The following is a 13,807-nucleotide window of genomic DNA, read 5'->3' on the forward strand; positions in this document are numbered from 1 at the left end:
AAAAGTAAAAGCATCCCAGAGTTATTGATGCTTAACCCCTTAAGGACCGGAGGTTTTTCCGTTTTTGCATTTTCGTTTTTTGCTCCTTGCCTTTAAAAAATCATAACTCTTTCAAATTTACACCTAAAAATCCATATGATGGCTTATTTTTTGCGCCACCAATTCTACTTTGTAATGACGTCAGTCATTTTGCCCAAAAATCTATGGTGAAGCGGGAAAAAAAATCATTGTGCGACAAAATTTAAAAAAAAACGCTGTTTTGTAACTTTTGGGGGCTTCCGTTTCTACGTAGTACATTTTTCGGTAAAAATGACACCTGATATGTATTCTGTAGGTCCATACGATTAAAATGATACCCTACTTATATAGGTTTGATTTTGTCGGACTTCTGGAAAAAATCATAACTACATGCAGAAAAATTAATACGTTTAAAATTGTCATCTTCTGACCCCTATAACTTTTTTATTTTTCCGTCTATGGGGCGGTATGAGGGCTCATTTTTTGCGCCGTGATCTGAAGTTTTTAACGGTACCATTTTTGCATTGATAGGACTTATTGATCGCTTTTTATTCATTTTTTCATGATATAAAAAGTGACCAAAAATGCACTATTTTGGACTTTGGAATTTTTTTGCGCGCACGCCATTGACCGTGCGGTTTAATTAACGATATATTTTTATAATTCGGACATTTCCGCACGCGGCGATACCATTTATGTTTATTTTTATTTTTATTTACACTGTGTTTTTTCTTTTATGGGAAAAGGGGGGTGATTCAAACTTTTAATAGGGAAGGGGTTAAATGATGTTTATTCACTTTTTTTTTGCACTTTTTTTTTGCAGTGTTATAGGTCCCATAGGGACCTATAACACTGCACACACTGATCTTTTACATTGATCACTGGTTTCTCATAAGAAACCAGTGATCGATGATTCTGCCGCATGACTGCTCATGCCTGGATCTCAGGCACTGAGCAGTCATTCGGCGATCGGACAGCGAGGAGGCAGGTAGGGGCCCTCCCGCTGTCCTGTCAGCTGTTCGGGATGCCGCGATTTCACCGCGGCTATCCCGAACAGCCCACTGAGCTAGCCGGCATGCTTTCGGTTTCACTTTAGACGCGGCGTTCAACTTTGAACGCCGCGTCTAAAGGGTTAATAGCGCGCGGCACAGCGATCAATGCCGCGCGCTATTAGCCACGGGTCCCGGCCGTTGTTAGAGGCCGGGCCCGACCCGCTATGACGCGGGGCCACGCCGTGGCCCCGCGTTATAGATCGGGAGTGGACACATGACGTTCCAGTACGTCATGTGTCCTTAAGGGGTTAAATTGACAGTGGTCATATGTGCAAAAAAACGCTCTGGTCCTTAAGGCCAAAATGGGCCTGGTACCTAAGGGGTTAAAGATGACCTGTGGTCAAGTTTAAAAAAATTCCTTGCAAAGTTTGTATATAACTTTGCAGTCTTGGGTACCCAGATTCTAATGCAGTTTTTCTTTTGTTCCAATACTTCCCTGTTACAAAGATATAGGGATTTTATTGTTATGCAGTTTTCCTTGAATAGTCTGGACTTCTTGCAGGTGTCAGAAGTGATGTGAATAAACCATTAAAAAAAATGATTTTCTTGTGATTTTATATTTTTATTAACACTAAAGACAAACAGATTTTAAATGCTAAAGGACATCAAATCAAATGGTGAAGTGTGTAAAAAATGACAATTATTGCCAATGTGACAAAGTGAAGACACTATTTTTAATTTAGGAAAAACATACTGATCTCTTTGGATTTTTTGTAGTTATTTACTCTCCAAGCAACATTTTCATCAAAAATACTTTGGTCACTTCGGTGCTTATGGCAGCCTTTGAGCTCTAGTTGCTAGTGGGTATGCTGGCTCAAACACATCATCTTCAACGCCTTCTTCAATTGGCTTCATCTTGGAAGAACCTCTCATGCACGGGGATTGACCTGTCAAAGTGGTAAAACACAACATTACATTTTTACACATTTAGGCATTGCTCTGGTTTATTTTGCTTACTCTGTGACTGCTGTTTGGTTGTTCTTCTTGGGTACACCTACTTTTGTATTTACTTACACAAGCAATAAGGCACATAATCTGTATTCCTTTTGTGATGCATTTCTAAAAATAAATGTATTGTTTAAAAATTGGGAAAATAAATTGTTCATAAAATAAAAAATTCAAAGCACTCTATGTATAAACCTGAGTAAATGTTGTAATATAAGTAGGGAAGTAGAATATGAAAAGTTAGGAAAGTAATGGTACAAAATGAGCCAAATAATAAAAAAATTAAAAAAATTTAAAACATCCCAATGAGCAGATAGTTTCATGGGTAATATGAAACAGTGTTGATTTGAGTCCTAAAGCTTATCAGCAGACAGGGAAAACAAGCTAAGAGTGTCGCTTTTGCCTGAAGGGAAGGTGCTCTCCCCATCCTTACATAAATACTTACCTGGTCCCCATTGATCTTTGTACGGGTGGCTTCTTAAACCATGGCTGCTTGTTCAGGTTTTAAGCAGCACTGGTTGCAAACCACCCAAGAACATAATTAGAGAAAGAATATCTCATGGCAACCAATGCTCAGGACTACATCAAATGTGGGAATTTATGGGGGTCTTCATCCAGACAACTTATTCACCAAAGTGGCTGGCAATAGCTAACACTGAGTGTGCTGTTACACAGTTAATATTCTTATACAGTTTATTATTTGATCCATTTCCTATGGATTTTTCTATGCTTAGTTATTTGCTGCCATGCTGCCACCTTGTGGTCTTCTTTGGTAATGCTTATCTCTCCTGAAAGCTACGACTCGTTCCTTTGTATGTAACCACACCCCTGCTTGATTCATCATTTCCTGTGTCATGGCTGCCAACATCTGCCACATGTAACAGGGACTCATGTATTCTGCATGCTAAGCTAAGGAAAGCATCATCTTTTGACCGCATAATACTGAAATCCATTAATTCTGCTGTATTCCTGTTTGATGTTCAGAATAAACCAGCCTTTGGATGAAAACAGTATTGGTGAGTTCAGCTATCTGATAAGGATTGTCCGCAGTGGTTATATCTGCTTATACAGGCCAGGCATAGAGGTCTTACTAGAGTCAGAATACTGAGTGCAAGGTGTGCCCCTTTCCTTTGGGCAAAAGTTGTTTACCCTATGGCAGAAGGACACAGCTCAATAATAAAGGGGTACTCCAGTGGGAAAAAAAATGTTTTCTTAAATCAACTGGTGCAAGAAAGTAAAACACAGGGATGTGGAATTCCTATCGCCCGACAACCGGGACATGCAGTTCCGGGCAGTTGAATTTTTCAGGCTCTTAGTCCTGCTGGCAAGCAGGGCCAGACCTGAAAGCCCCCCGACAAGCACGGCGGTGCTCAGAGGGCTGTATGGAGCGGGCTCCTGACTCCTGCCCACTCCATACTCTGGAGCCCCCAGCTGATTTCAGTAGCTGGGGGCTGCCACTAATAGCCAGCATGTGGCGATCCTGATCACCATGGCTGCCTATTAACCCTTTAGATAGCCGCTGTCAAAGCTGACAGCGGCATCTAAAGGGACAGGTGAATGCTCCCTGGTGGGCTAGTGGGGTTGATCTGGGATCCACTATAGAGGTAGCCAGAGGGCTTACCTTTGCTTCCCTGGTGTCTGTGGATCTGTCATTGATAGAGCATGGCTGGACTAGGCTCTATCAATGGATCGCAGAGCACACAGATCAATGGAGTTCTATGGACCTCCATTGAGCTGTATGAGGAATCTAATTATTCCTCCTAAAAGTCCCCTAAGGGACTAATAAAGTGTGAAAAAAATATACACTATTAAAATAAAAAATAGCCCTCATACAGCCTGGTATGCGAGGGGGAAAAAAAAAGCTACAGGGGTCAGTAAAATGGCAATAAAAAAAATTCAAAGTTCAGAATTTTTTTTTTAATTAGTAAAACATAACAGAAATTATACAAATCTGGTACTGCTGTAATCAGGACAACTTTAAGTATCAAAATAACATGTTCGCTCAGCCACAAGGTAAATGGAGTAGAAAAGAAAACCACCAAATTAGCAAAATGATCTTTTACTATTTCAATTTCACTTCACCAATATATATATTTTTTGTTTCGGAGCATATGTTATGGAAAATTAAAAGGTATCATTATAGTAGTTAGTTATGGCAATTATAGGCCGAGGAGGAAAAAACGATAGCGTAAAAGCAAAAATTGCCCAGGACAAGTGGATCGTCATGAGGGACAAGTAGACTTTGCTCTGTTTTCGTCCCATGGACAAGTAGTGTTTTATTAATTAAATTTTCACCCCTGTAAACAGATTTGTAAATTACTTTTATTTAAAATCTTAATCCTTCCAGTACTTATCAGCTGCTGTATACTACAGAGGAAGTTCTTTTCTTTTTAAATTTGTTTTCTGTCTGACCACAGTGCTCTCTGCTGACACCTCTGTCCATGTCAGGAACTGTCCAGAGCAGGATAGGTTTGCTATGGGGATTTGCTCCTGCTCTGGAAAGTTCCTGACATGGACAGAGGTGTCAGCAGAGAGCACTGTGGTCAGACTGAAAATAAATTCAAAAAGAAAAGAACTTCCTCTGTAGTATACAGCAGCTGATAAGAACTGGAAGGATTACGATTTTTTAAATAGAAGTAATTTACAAATCTGTTTAACTTTCTGGCAACAGTTGATTTAAACAACATGTTTTCCACTGGAGTACCCCTTTAAGTACTTCATAAGCATTGTCATGTATAGTTAACTAGAGGTTAGTTTTAAAGATGAACAATTCACTAGCATTAATTGCAAAATATAATATGCTAATAAAGGTATCTGTTGTTTTCCAGTATGGTCCATGCACAAATAAGCTTTGAATTTTTATTTAGCTAGGTAGAAAATACATATTACTATTTTCTAGGCTACAATTACAAAATATTATACGCAATCCCTGACGGCTAAGTCAATGCACCATTAATCCTGCTTTATTCTGAATATCAATATGTAAAGTCAATAATAGTAATTGAATCTCATATGGAAAGGTTTTACTTGTAACACAAATCAGAAAACACAGTAAATGTATATTCTTTTCAAGTCAAGTCTCATTCCAAGTCCCATGTATATGCCCTAACTGCCCAAACATTTTATTAAATTACATCTGGATAATTTTCTACCAGTGTTAAAAACTGCAAAAACTGTTGTATTATTAGGGGCTAATTGAAATGTATAGGCATTCATGTAATACATGGCAACATTGATTCTGCCAGGGATAAGAGCTGCTTTTTCTAGTTGTGGGGCCCAGAGCTGGGGACCACCCTCTGTGAATAGCATGTGTCCTACTAAGCCATATAGAGCAGGGTTACCAGGTGGACAAGCCCTTTAGAGATATGTTATTATGCAATGCTGCCAGATCCTCCATGGCAGTGTCTACTATTTCATGTTCTGTACTACCAATTCATTAAGTCCTATCATAATCCAATCTAAACATATAGGTACCTTTATGTTACGTTACAAGTATTGCAGGTGATATACAGTGACCCCCCGACCTACGATGACCCCGAAATATGATAATTTCAACATGCCATGGCCTCTCAGAGGCCATGGCATGTTGAAGGCAGCATCAACATATGATGCTTTTTGTATGTCGAGGACATCGCATAAACGGCTATTCGGCAGCGCAGACTGCTTCAGCTGCTGCCGGATAGCCATTTAAGGTGCCCCGTGTGGTCCGGTGGGTGTCACTCACCTGTACTGGTGCTCCGGACCGTCCTCTTCGGGATCCCCTGCATTGCCAGCGCTCTCCATTGTCATCATCACGTCATCGCGCACGCAGTCCCGTCATCCAATAGGAGCGGCGTGCGCAGCGACGTGATGACGGCGATGAAGAGACGCAGCAGAGATGGTCCGGGAACGTGGCGACAGCGATTGAGGGCGACATCCAGGGCAGCGGGGACAGGTGAGTACTGTATAACCTCCTATACCAGTGGTCTTCAACCTGCGGACCTCCAGATGTTGCAAAACTACAACTCCCAGCATGCCTGGACAGCCGTTAGCTGTCCGGGCATGCTGGGAGTTGTAGTTTTGCAACATCTGGAGGTCCGCAGGTTGGAGACCACTGTCCTATACTTTACATTGCACGGATCCCTCAACATATGATGGTTTCAACTAACGATCGTTCATTTGGAACGAATTATCATCGTATGTTGAGGGACCACTGTATTTATTGCACCAACAGTTGGTTGTTTTTATTAAAACATATCAGCAAGTTCAGTGCAGGCATGCCAGCATTAAAGAAAATCTGTCATCACTGTCACCTGCACTAACCTGTTGGTACAGACATATTTCCTGTAAAGATCCATTTTGGTAAACTTTTAGAGGTTATTGTCAATGGACATAAGAAAGGAGCAATGAATCTCGGTTATTTTATTGAAAGCATGGCGTATTTAAAAGAGAAGGCAGCATTTAGAAAGATAATAAAATTGTGTAGCTCACTTTGGATATAGAGATGTACTTGAGGTTAAAGGTGTTGCCTTCACCCAAAAGGCCTAAAAATATTATAGAAATGTAATATAAATAGGGATATTTATATGGACCAGTCCTCAAAAGTACAAAGTAAAAGGAAGAAAAACTAAATAGAGAGTAAGGATCCAATGTATGACATTTATTAAATAAAATAGGTATAATAGGTAAGTATGCTAATCACCAAGCAGGGCCCTTGCATATGGTGACAGACATATGATGCGAATAATTATATTGAAAATATAAAAAAATATATATAAAATATATAAATATGTAATCTCTGAATAAAATAAATAATTAGCACCCCTATTATAATTTTAAAATTATAATTTTTAAAATTATAATTTTAAAATGATAATTTTTAAAGTTATAATTTTTGGGGTGCTAATTATTTATTTTATTCAGAGATTACATATTTTTATATTTTATATATATATTTTTTTATATTTTCAATATAATTATTCGCATCAAAATCCTTTGTGGTTACCGCTAAGCATTTCAAATTACATAACTGCTAAACTGTTTCACCGAAGTAGCCATATGTAGGCTTATTTTTGTGGAACAGGATGCAGTTTGCATTGGTACCATTTTGGAGTACATGTGGGATTTATAGATAATGCTCTTTTTTTGGGGGGGGAGGGAATGGAAATAAAAGTAATCTCAACAAGTGGTTTCAACTTACAGTAAAAAATATTTTTTATATACACAGGCTTATAAATATTATAATATACATATCTATATACACACACACACACACACACACACACACACAGTATGTATATATAATTTATTTTAAATGTGATCAATTCAATATACTCAGTATTCCCAAGCATTGTTACCTGTCATTCTCAGCCAAAAACATAGAACCGTTGCAGGCCCAGGTGCCTTTGTTAGGCCATTGACTGCCATGGCAAAACTTGGCAGCCCATGACTGCAGGATGCTAATGGGTCATGTCACAGTGGGTGCCCCCTTCCTGTCAAACCACTTATATGCCACAGTCAATAGCGACCACATCATGTAAGGGATTAACAGGCATTATAATTGGAGTCAGGATGTCATGTGATGATCCCACAAGCCCATCTCTAAACCTACATGACCTAAATGTGCATTTACAGCATTCTGTGCAAAATTGCCTATGCAGGTTATGAATCATTTTACGTCAAGAGATTAAAGGAGTTATCTGACCCTTCTTTCTTATTGAAATGGACTATCATTTGTATTTCCTCCCTTTTCCTTAGTTATTTCCTTCAAGCTTTTTTTTTGCCTACGGTCCCCTGGGCACCCCCTGTTGTTGCTACTTTTCTGATGTGTTTATTTACATAAAGTACTTGCTGTTGATGTCATATCAGGGGTGCAGAGGTCCCCAGGGCTGACATCACAGTTAGCTTTGCAAGACTCCTGTTTCACACCCTCCTCTTCAAATGTAGTTCTCCCCACTCTACCCTTAGACAGGGTAATATAGCACTCTGTATTTCTACAAGTATAATACGCACTCTTCCCTTGCTGTGCTGGGGTTCTTGGTTCAAATATAGATGATATATTTTACAATTGGGAGACGTAGGACTCCTTGTTTCTACAAGTGCATTAGTAGTTAGCACTGTTGCTTCGGGTTCAACACAAGGTCAACATCTGCAAGACGTTTGTAAGTTAAAAAAAAAAGCCAGGGAACCATGTGCATGTACGCAGGATTGCTTGGATTATGGTAGCTGGAGACCCCAAGACAAACAATCTTGTGTGGGCTGTCCAGGTGGCACTATTTCCCCAGAGTACTGCATCTTTTAGCTGTTATAGAACTACAAACACCATCATGTGCCTGCTAGGAGTTGTAGTCTTGCAATACATACACACTATAGATCAGGAGTTCACATCTGGCGGACGTCAGTCCGGACCATGGCCGCTAGTTGTCTGGACCTGACACCTAGATGCAAGGGGTGCAGCCTAACTAAAAATGCAGAAGCAGCATTGTGTCACCTCCTCGCATGCCTACTTGACCCAGACCCAGCACGGTATTTCAGGAATGCAAAAACTAACCAGCGCTTCCCTCTTGAGACTAACAGAAGAACTTGTTGTTGAGTGAAATAACCAATAAGTGCTCATCACTCTGAAGAGGGAAGGACTCCTTGGCAAGTTCACTGCAGGATAAGTAGGAGACTTCTTATGCTGCTTATTCTGGTCTTCCCTGTAACACCTACCCCCCCCCCCCCCGCCACCATGTCCCCCAACTATCACACAGTGTCCACATGTCCCACGCTGCTCAATGTCCCCCACTGCCACAAACCACCTCCCCATTTGCTCAAATGCCTCTGTGTCTTCTACTGCCATACACTACCCCCATATGTCCCACTGTCACCATTTCTCCCCTATTACCTCCCTCTTATCCAACATCTTTTCTGCTGGCATACAGCTCAGACCTTCACCTGACAACAAAGTGTAAGCGGACTTTTGAAAAAAAATTAGCTGAGATGGTAGGTAACCTGTAATACTAGAGACCAGGAGACCACTGCCCCTTAGCAAACATTACTGATCTTAGCCAAAGTTGTCAATGGTTCCAGAAAAAAGGTAGGGGCAATCCAAGGGTGGAGAGAGTTTCAGTAGACCCAGGGTGGAGTTTAAATGACTCAGGATTCTGTTGCAAGTTTATCTTAGCAGTAATAGGACATGTAGAACAATCATAGAGCTTAAGTAGCCCTTCTCCTCTCCATACTACAATGTCCGTACTGTCTTGCCACTTTAGATCTTTACATAAAAAAATAATAATCTGAATACTGATAATGCCTTTATTTATAGCGCCAACTTATTCCACATTGGTCCCTGTGCCCAATAGGGCTCACAATCTAAACTCCAAATTGACCTTTCACTATGTTTTCGAACACGGGAAAAAAACCTATGCAAACATGGGGAGAACAAACTCCTTGCAGATATTGTTATACTGAGCCCCCCGTGCCATCCACAGGGTAGTTATCTGCCCCTTGTCTCCTCCATGTCATGCTGTCTTTACTTCTGCAGTTTCCACTGGGACAGGGGTAAAATCCATGTGAAATATCAGCCAGCCCATGGGAGGGATGCCTGCCCCACCCACCTGATGACTATACATTCACTAGAAGGAACAGGAAGTCAGAGCAAATGTCATGTGACCCAGTTTGAAAAAAATAAAACTGCATATAGAACATATAACATGCATAAAAGTCTACGCAATGCTAGTTTATAGAAAATTCCCAGACGATCCCTTTAAACACAACTGAAAATAGTAAAAAGAATCTGAGATAAAGTTTCAAGACAAAAAAAAACTGTCACATTGCCATTCGTTTTTCAATAATACATAAAAGGTGCTAAAAACAAGAAGAAGAAAAAACGCTTATTTGTTAACATTCTTCTTACATTTAATTACTCTGTTGTATTAGTGCTTTGGAGATTAATAAAATTAAAAAGATTTGTACTATTGGAACAATGGCCTAGTATAGAAATTACAATGCTTAAATAAATTATGTTCTAAGATGTACCCATTAGTACCTTGTGAGTAGCTCTTGTATTTTTTTTAAATGAAGTTATCAACAGAAAACACCATGCGTCACACGACCCATTCCATATGAAATATAGAACTCTTGGTGGTTATTTCCTTAATGTAAAAGCAGATGGTTAGTATTATTTAGTCAGCAAACACACATTAGACTTGGCATTACAAGACTTAAATTAGCACCCCTGTAAACAAATAGAAAACCATGTATTTGATTAGTCAAAGAATGTGACAGTCCGCAAAGTAAAATATTACATTTCACTTACATGAACAAGGCATAAAACCTCTGAAATTAAACATTTTTGTCATAGTACAGCCAAGAGTTGTCAATATAACACAGTAATGGTTAACTTGGCATAAGCGAAGGACCTTAAAATCAGCCCTTATCCACAATAAAGGTCTGAACATCTAGCCAGGTCATAAATGTGAACCAGACCTTAAAAGGAGAGAAAGGTTAACCACAAATATATGTAAATGAGGAATTTCTAAGTAGTTTTAGAAGCATTCTTAATGGACCTTGGAGAGGTTTAAAATGTTTAGCAATTTGGGATTAAAATAGTAAAGGCACTTATGACTTTTTGTAAAAAGCTGTATTTGTAACAGGAATTTTCTCCACCTAATTTAGCGTAGGGCTCATTCAAACTGTGGCGTGGTCCAGTTAGTCCGTCAGGAGGACGTGAGTTGAGTGGAGAAAAAAAATTTAATACTGCAGGTCCTATTTTTATTTCTACCCATAAAACTCCTGGAAAATACTGAACACCCAAAGGTCCCCAATTCAAGTCAAAGGGAACGTGGGAACCATGTGATGTCAGATGTGCTCTGTTTGGCATAAAAAAAAAACCAGAGCATAGCTAAACTACTAGCATTAAAGGACCGTACAAATCCAGAGTTTAAAAGGGTTATATGAGATTAGAAGAAAACTAAAGTGAATGTTTCTTATTGTAGATTAGTACTATTGAAGTAAATAACATATGTACACCATAAGAACAATGTACCATATATCATGCTAATGTAAATAGTATTATGGATGTACAAAAGAATTTACAATCTCATAAACAGAATTTTACTATATGCCACAATAGAACTACAGTTTCTACATATGTAGATGGAATTATGAGTCACAAAACAGAATTCATTGTGTTATCTATTTTCAACCAATTCAGAACTTAAATGTTCATCATGCGGTTTAAAATAGAAGTATTGTGCACAAAAACGTATTCGCTATACAAAGGATAGGGGATAGGCTTTAGATTGGGGGGTTCCGTTATCTCCTGCACAGAACCTGCATGTCTATCTCCGCACGAACCAGCGGCTGACATGCACCCACCATGTATCTCTATGGGAGAGCAGGAGATACAGCATTTGGCTGTCCCATAGAGATACTACAAGGGGGGGCATCGGCCAGCGCTTCATGGGGGGTCAACACGCTCAGTTCCCTGGGGGGGCAGGGTCCCGTACAGGAGATCGCAGGGGTCCCAGCGGTCCCCTGCAATCTAGAATTTATTCCCCATCCTTTGAAGCTTTTGTGCATGATACTTCTCCTTTCATAAGCTTAATAATATGCAGTTATTCGCTGCCTTTCCATCTGTTTACAAACATGAAGACAGATGCTGACATGAAGATTTTTTTCAGTGGGAGCACTTACGCAGCGAGGAAGCTGTTGATGTCCCTCGTAGAAAGTTATGCAAACCATCCTCACTGTCACTTGTGCTTGCCATACTGTTTCTCATCTGCATGACAGACAGTTGAGAGCAGAGACTAGGCTGACGGTCAATTTTCTTTGCCAACTGGAAGTAGAAAGGATGTTTTTATTGGATACATATTCTGTATGTACTATTTATAAAAAGCAGAGGCAGACTGACTGGTCTGGCACTGCCCGAGGACCCTGTTCAGAGGGGGGCCTGCTGCCCCTGTTTGCCTAAAGGGAAAATGCCAGTGTCACCCAATCTAACCTGAATACAGAGGCATTAAAGTGAGGGTGACCCACTTTCTAACAATGCTTCTCTTACCCCATTCCGTGCAGCTGCTTAAAAGATATGCAGCAAACTTTATACATGCTATTTATGGAAAATCAGCAATGGGGTGAGTTCATATTGCTCTTTTAGCAATACTAATGTCTTCACTCTCTGTTGCCCCTTTATTAATATTCACTGCTCCTTAGCTGATGTGTCTCAGCAGCCGGGAGCAACGTCATCACTGAATAATGAAGGGTCAATGGAAAGACCGGAAATGAAGATGTTCGTGTTGCCAAAAGAGCAATGGGAATGCCCCCATTGCTAGTGATCAAAAACACAACATACATGCGCCTTTTACATGTAATGGCGTACTACTAATTATATTGTTGGTGGACAGACATCAATATAGATGTGGATCACACATGGGTGGGCAGCGCACTGTGGCCCCATGATTCTCTATTGCCATGGAACCACATCAGTTGTCAGTCCACCCCTAATAAAAAGTATATATGATAACTATTATTTTTGGTGAGTTCTTAATAAATAAAAAAGGATTTGTGGTTCTAAATAGTGAAGCATGTTTTTTTTGGGGACAGTATCACAAACATTTTTTTGTAAATTAGTACAGGAGCCCAAACTACATGCTGATATACTAATAAACATATGAGAACTATGTATAAAGTCTAAGGCCCCTTTCACACTATAAAGTTGCTCCGTTAAAAGACCCGTTATAAACTTCCATTAGAAAAGCCTTAAAAACTGATGTTAAACGGCCATCACAAAATCCCATTAAAGTCTATGGGATTTTTTGATTATACGTTATGAATATTGAATGTTATTTGTTATTGAAGAAAAAACGGCCCATGCACAAATTTTTCTTCCGTCACAAGAAACGGTTAATTAACGGACATTATTTTTAACATTGAAGTCTATGGGAAACGGATGAGCCTTTATGTCATTCGTTTGCACCTGGTTTATAATATCCATTTTACTTTTGAGCATGGGACTACTACTACTCCCATCATAGAACAGATTTGTTTCCATGATGGGAGTAGTAATTCCTGGCTGCGGGAGTCAATGGTGGCTGGGGAGGCTATTAAGGTTTGTACTACAACCCCCATCATGGTATTGATCGCACCTGATCTCACTTCTGAGACCCGATGCGATTAGAAGTTATTAAAATAATGCGATGTACAATGTATTTACTTTCATTCTTAAATTCCCAGCCGGGAGGCCTGAATGGCCAGTACTGAAGAGCCATTCAGGGCTCCTGGCGGGGTTTTCAAATAGAAGCGCTGCGGTGGGGAAAGATATATAGAATTGCTGGGGGGGTATATGTCTGGCCCAGACAGCGCTTCTATATATCTTGCCCCCTGCTGCGCTATATAAGTCTTGCCCCCCGCAGCTCATTTATATAGGTATTGTCCCCCTGCAGCGCATATATATATATTCTATTAGCAGTGCATCGGGAAGCCAGCCGGCACTGTGGGGGCCAGATAACGCTATATGTCTGGCCCCCACAGCGTTTCTATAATCATATCCCTCTGCAGCGCTATGAATGAAAAATATTCTAACAGCAGCACATCTGGCCGGCCTGCTAATAGAATACTTTTCATCCATAACGCTGCAATGGCATATGATTATAGAAGCACTGTGGCGGCCAGACATATGGATATATGTCTGACCCCCGCAGCGCATCTATATACAGGGGGGGGAAATCATACATATACACATGGGGGAATAAGGGGACGCACTGAAGTTTAAAGACTATAATATAAAAATGAAAATAAATACACCGTACATCGCAGGGGAGTGGAGCATGCCG

At 40.0% G+C, this 13,807-nt stretch overlaps 1 protein-coding gene across 9 annotated transcripts in view; it reads right to left on the minus strand.

The window, feature by feature from the left end:
* Positions 1-1,339: 1,339 nt before the first annotated feature.
* Positions 1,340-13,807, minus strand: part of BVES (blood vessel epicardial substance) — a 170,196-nt gene continuing 157,728 nt past the window's right edge. For 6 of the 9 annotated variants that reach the window (XM_056566216.1, XM_056566218.1, XM_056566215.1 and 3 more), the window contains exons 7-8: positions 11,673-11,814; positions 1,341-1,957 (exon numbers count right to left, since the gene is read on the minus strand). In XM_056566216.1, coding sequence (XP_056422191.1) covers positions 1,842-1,957; positions 11,673-11,814 — 258 coding nt within the window. In that variant the 3' untranslated portion in view covers positions 1,341-1,841. Of the gene's footprint in view, positions 1,958-10,023; positions 10,130-11,672; positions 11,815-13,807 lie in introns of all 9 variants that reach the window. The other 3 variants (XM_056566210.1, XM_056566209.1, XM_056566212.1) reach the window with 3 other exon arrangements.

This window comes from Hyla sarda, chromosome 3, assembly GCF_029499605.1.
Source record: "Hyla sarda isolate aHylSar1 chromosome 3, aHylSar1.hap1, whole genome shotgun sequence".
In the NCBI taxonomy this organism is placed as follows: domain Eukaryota; kingdom Metazoa; phylum Chordata; class Amphibia; order Anura; family Hylidae; genus Hyla; species Hyla sarda.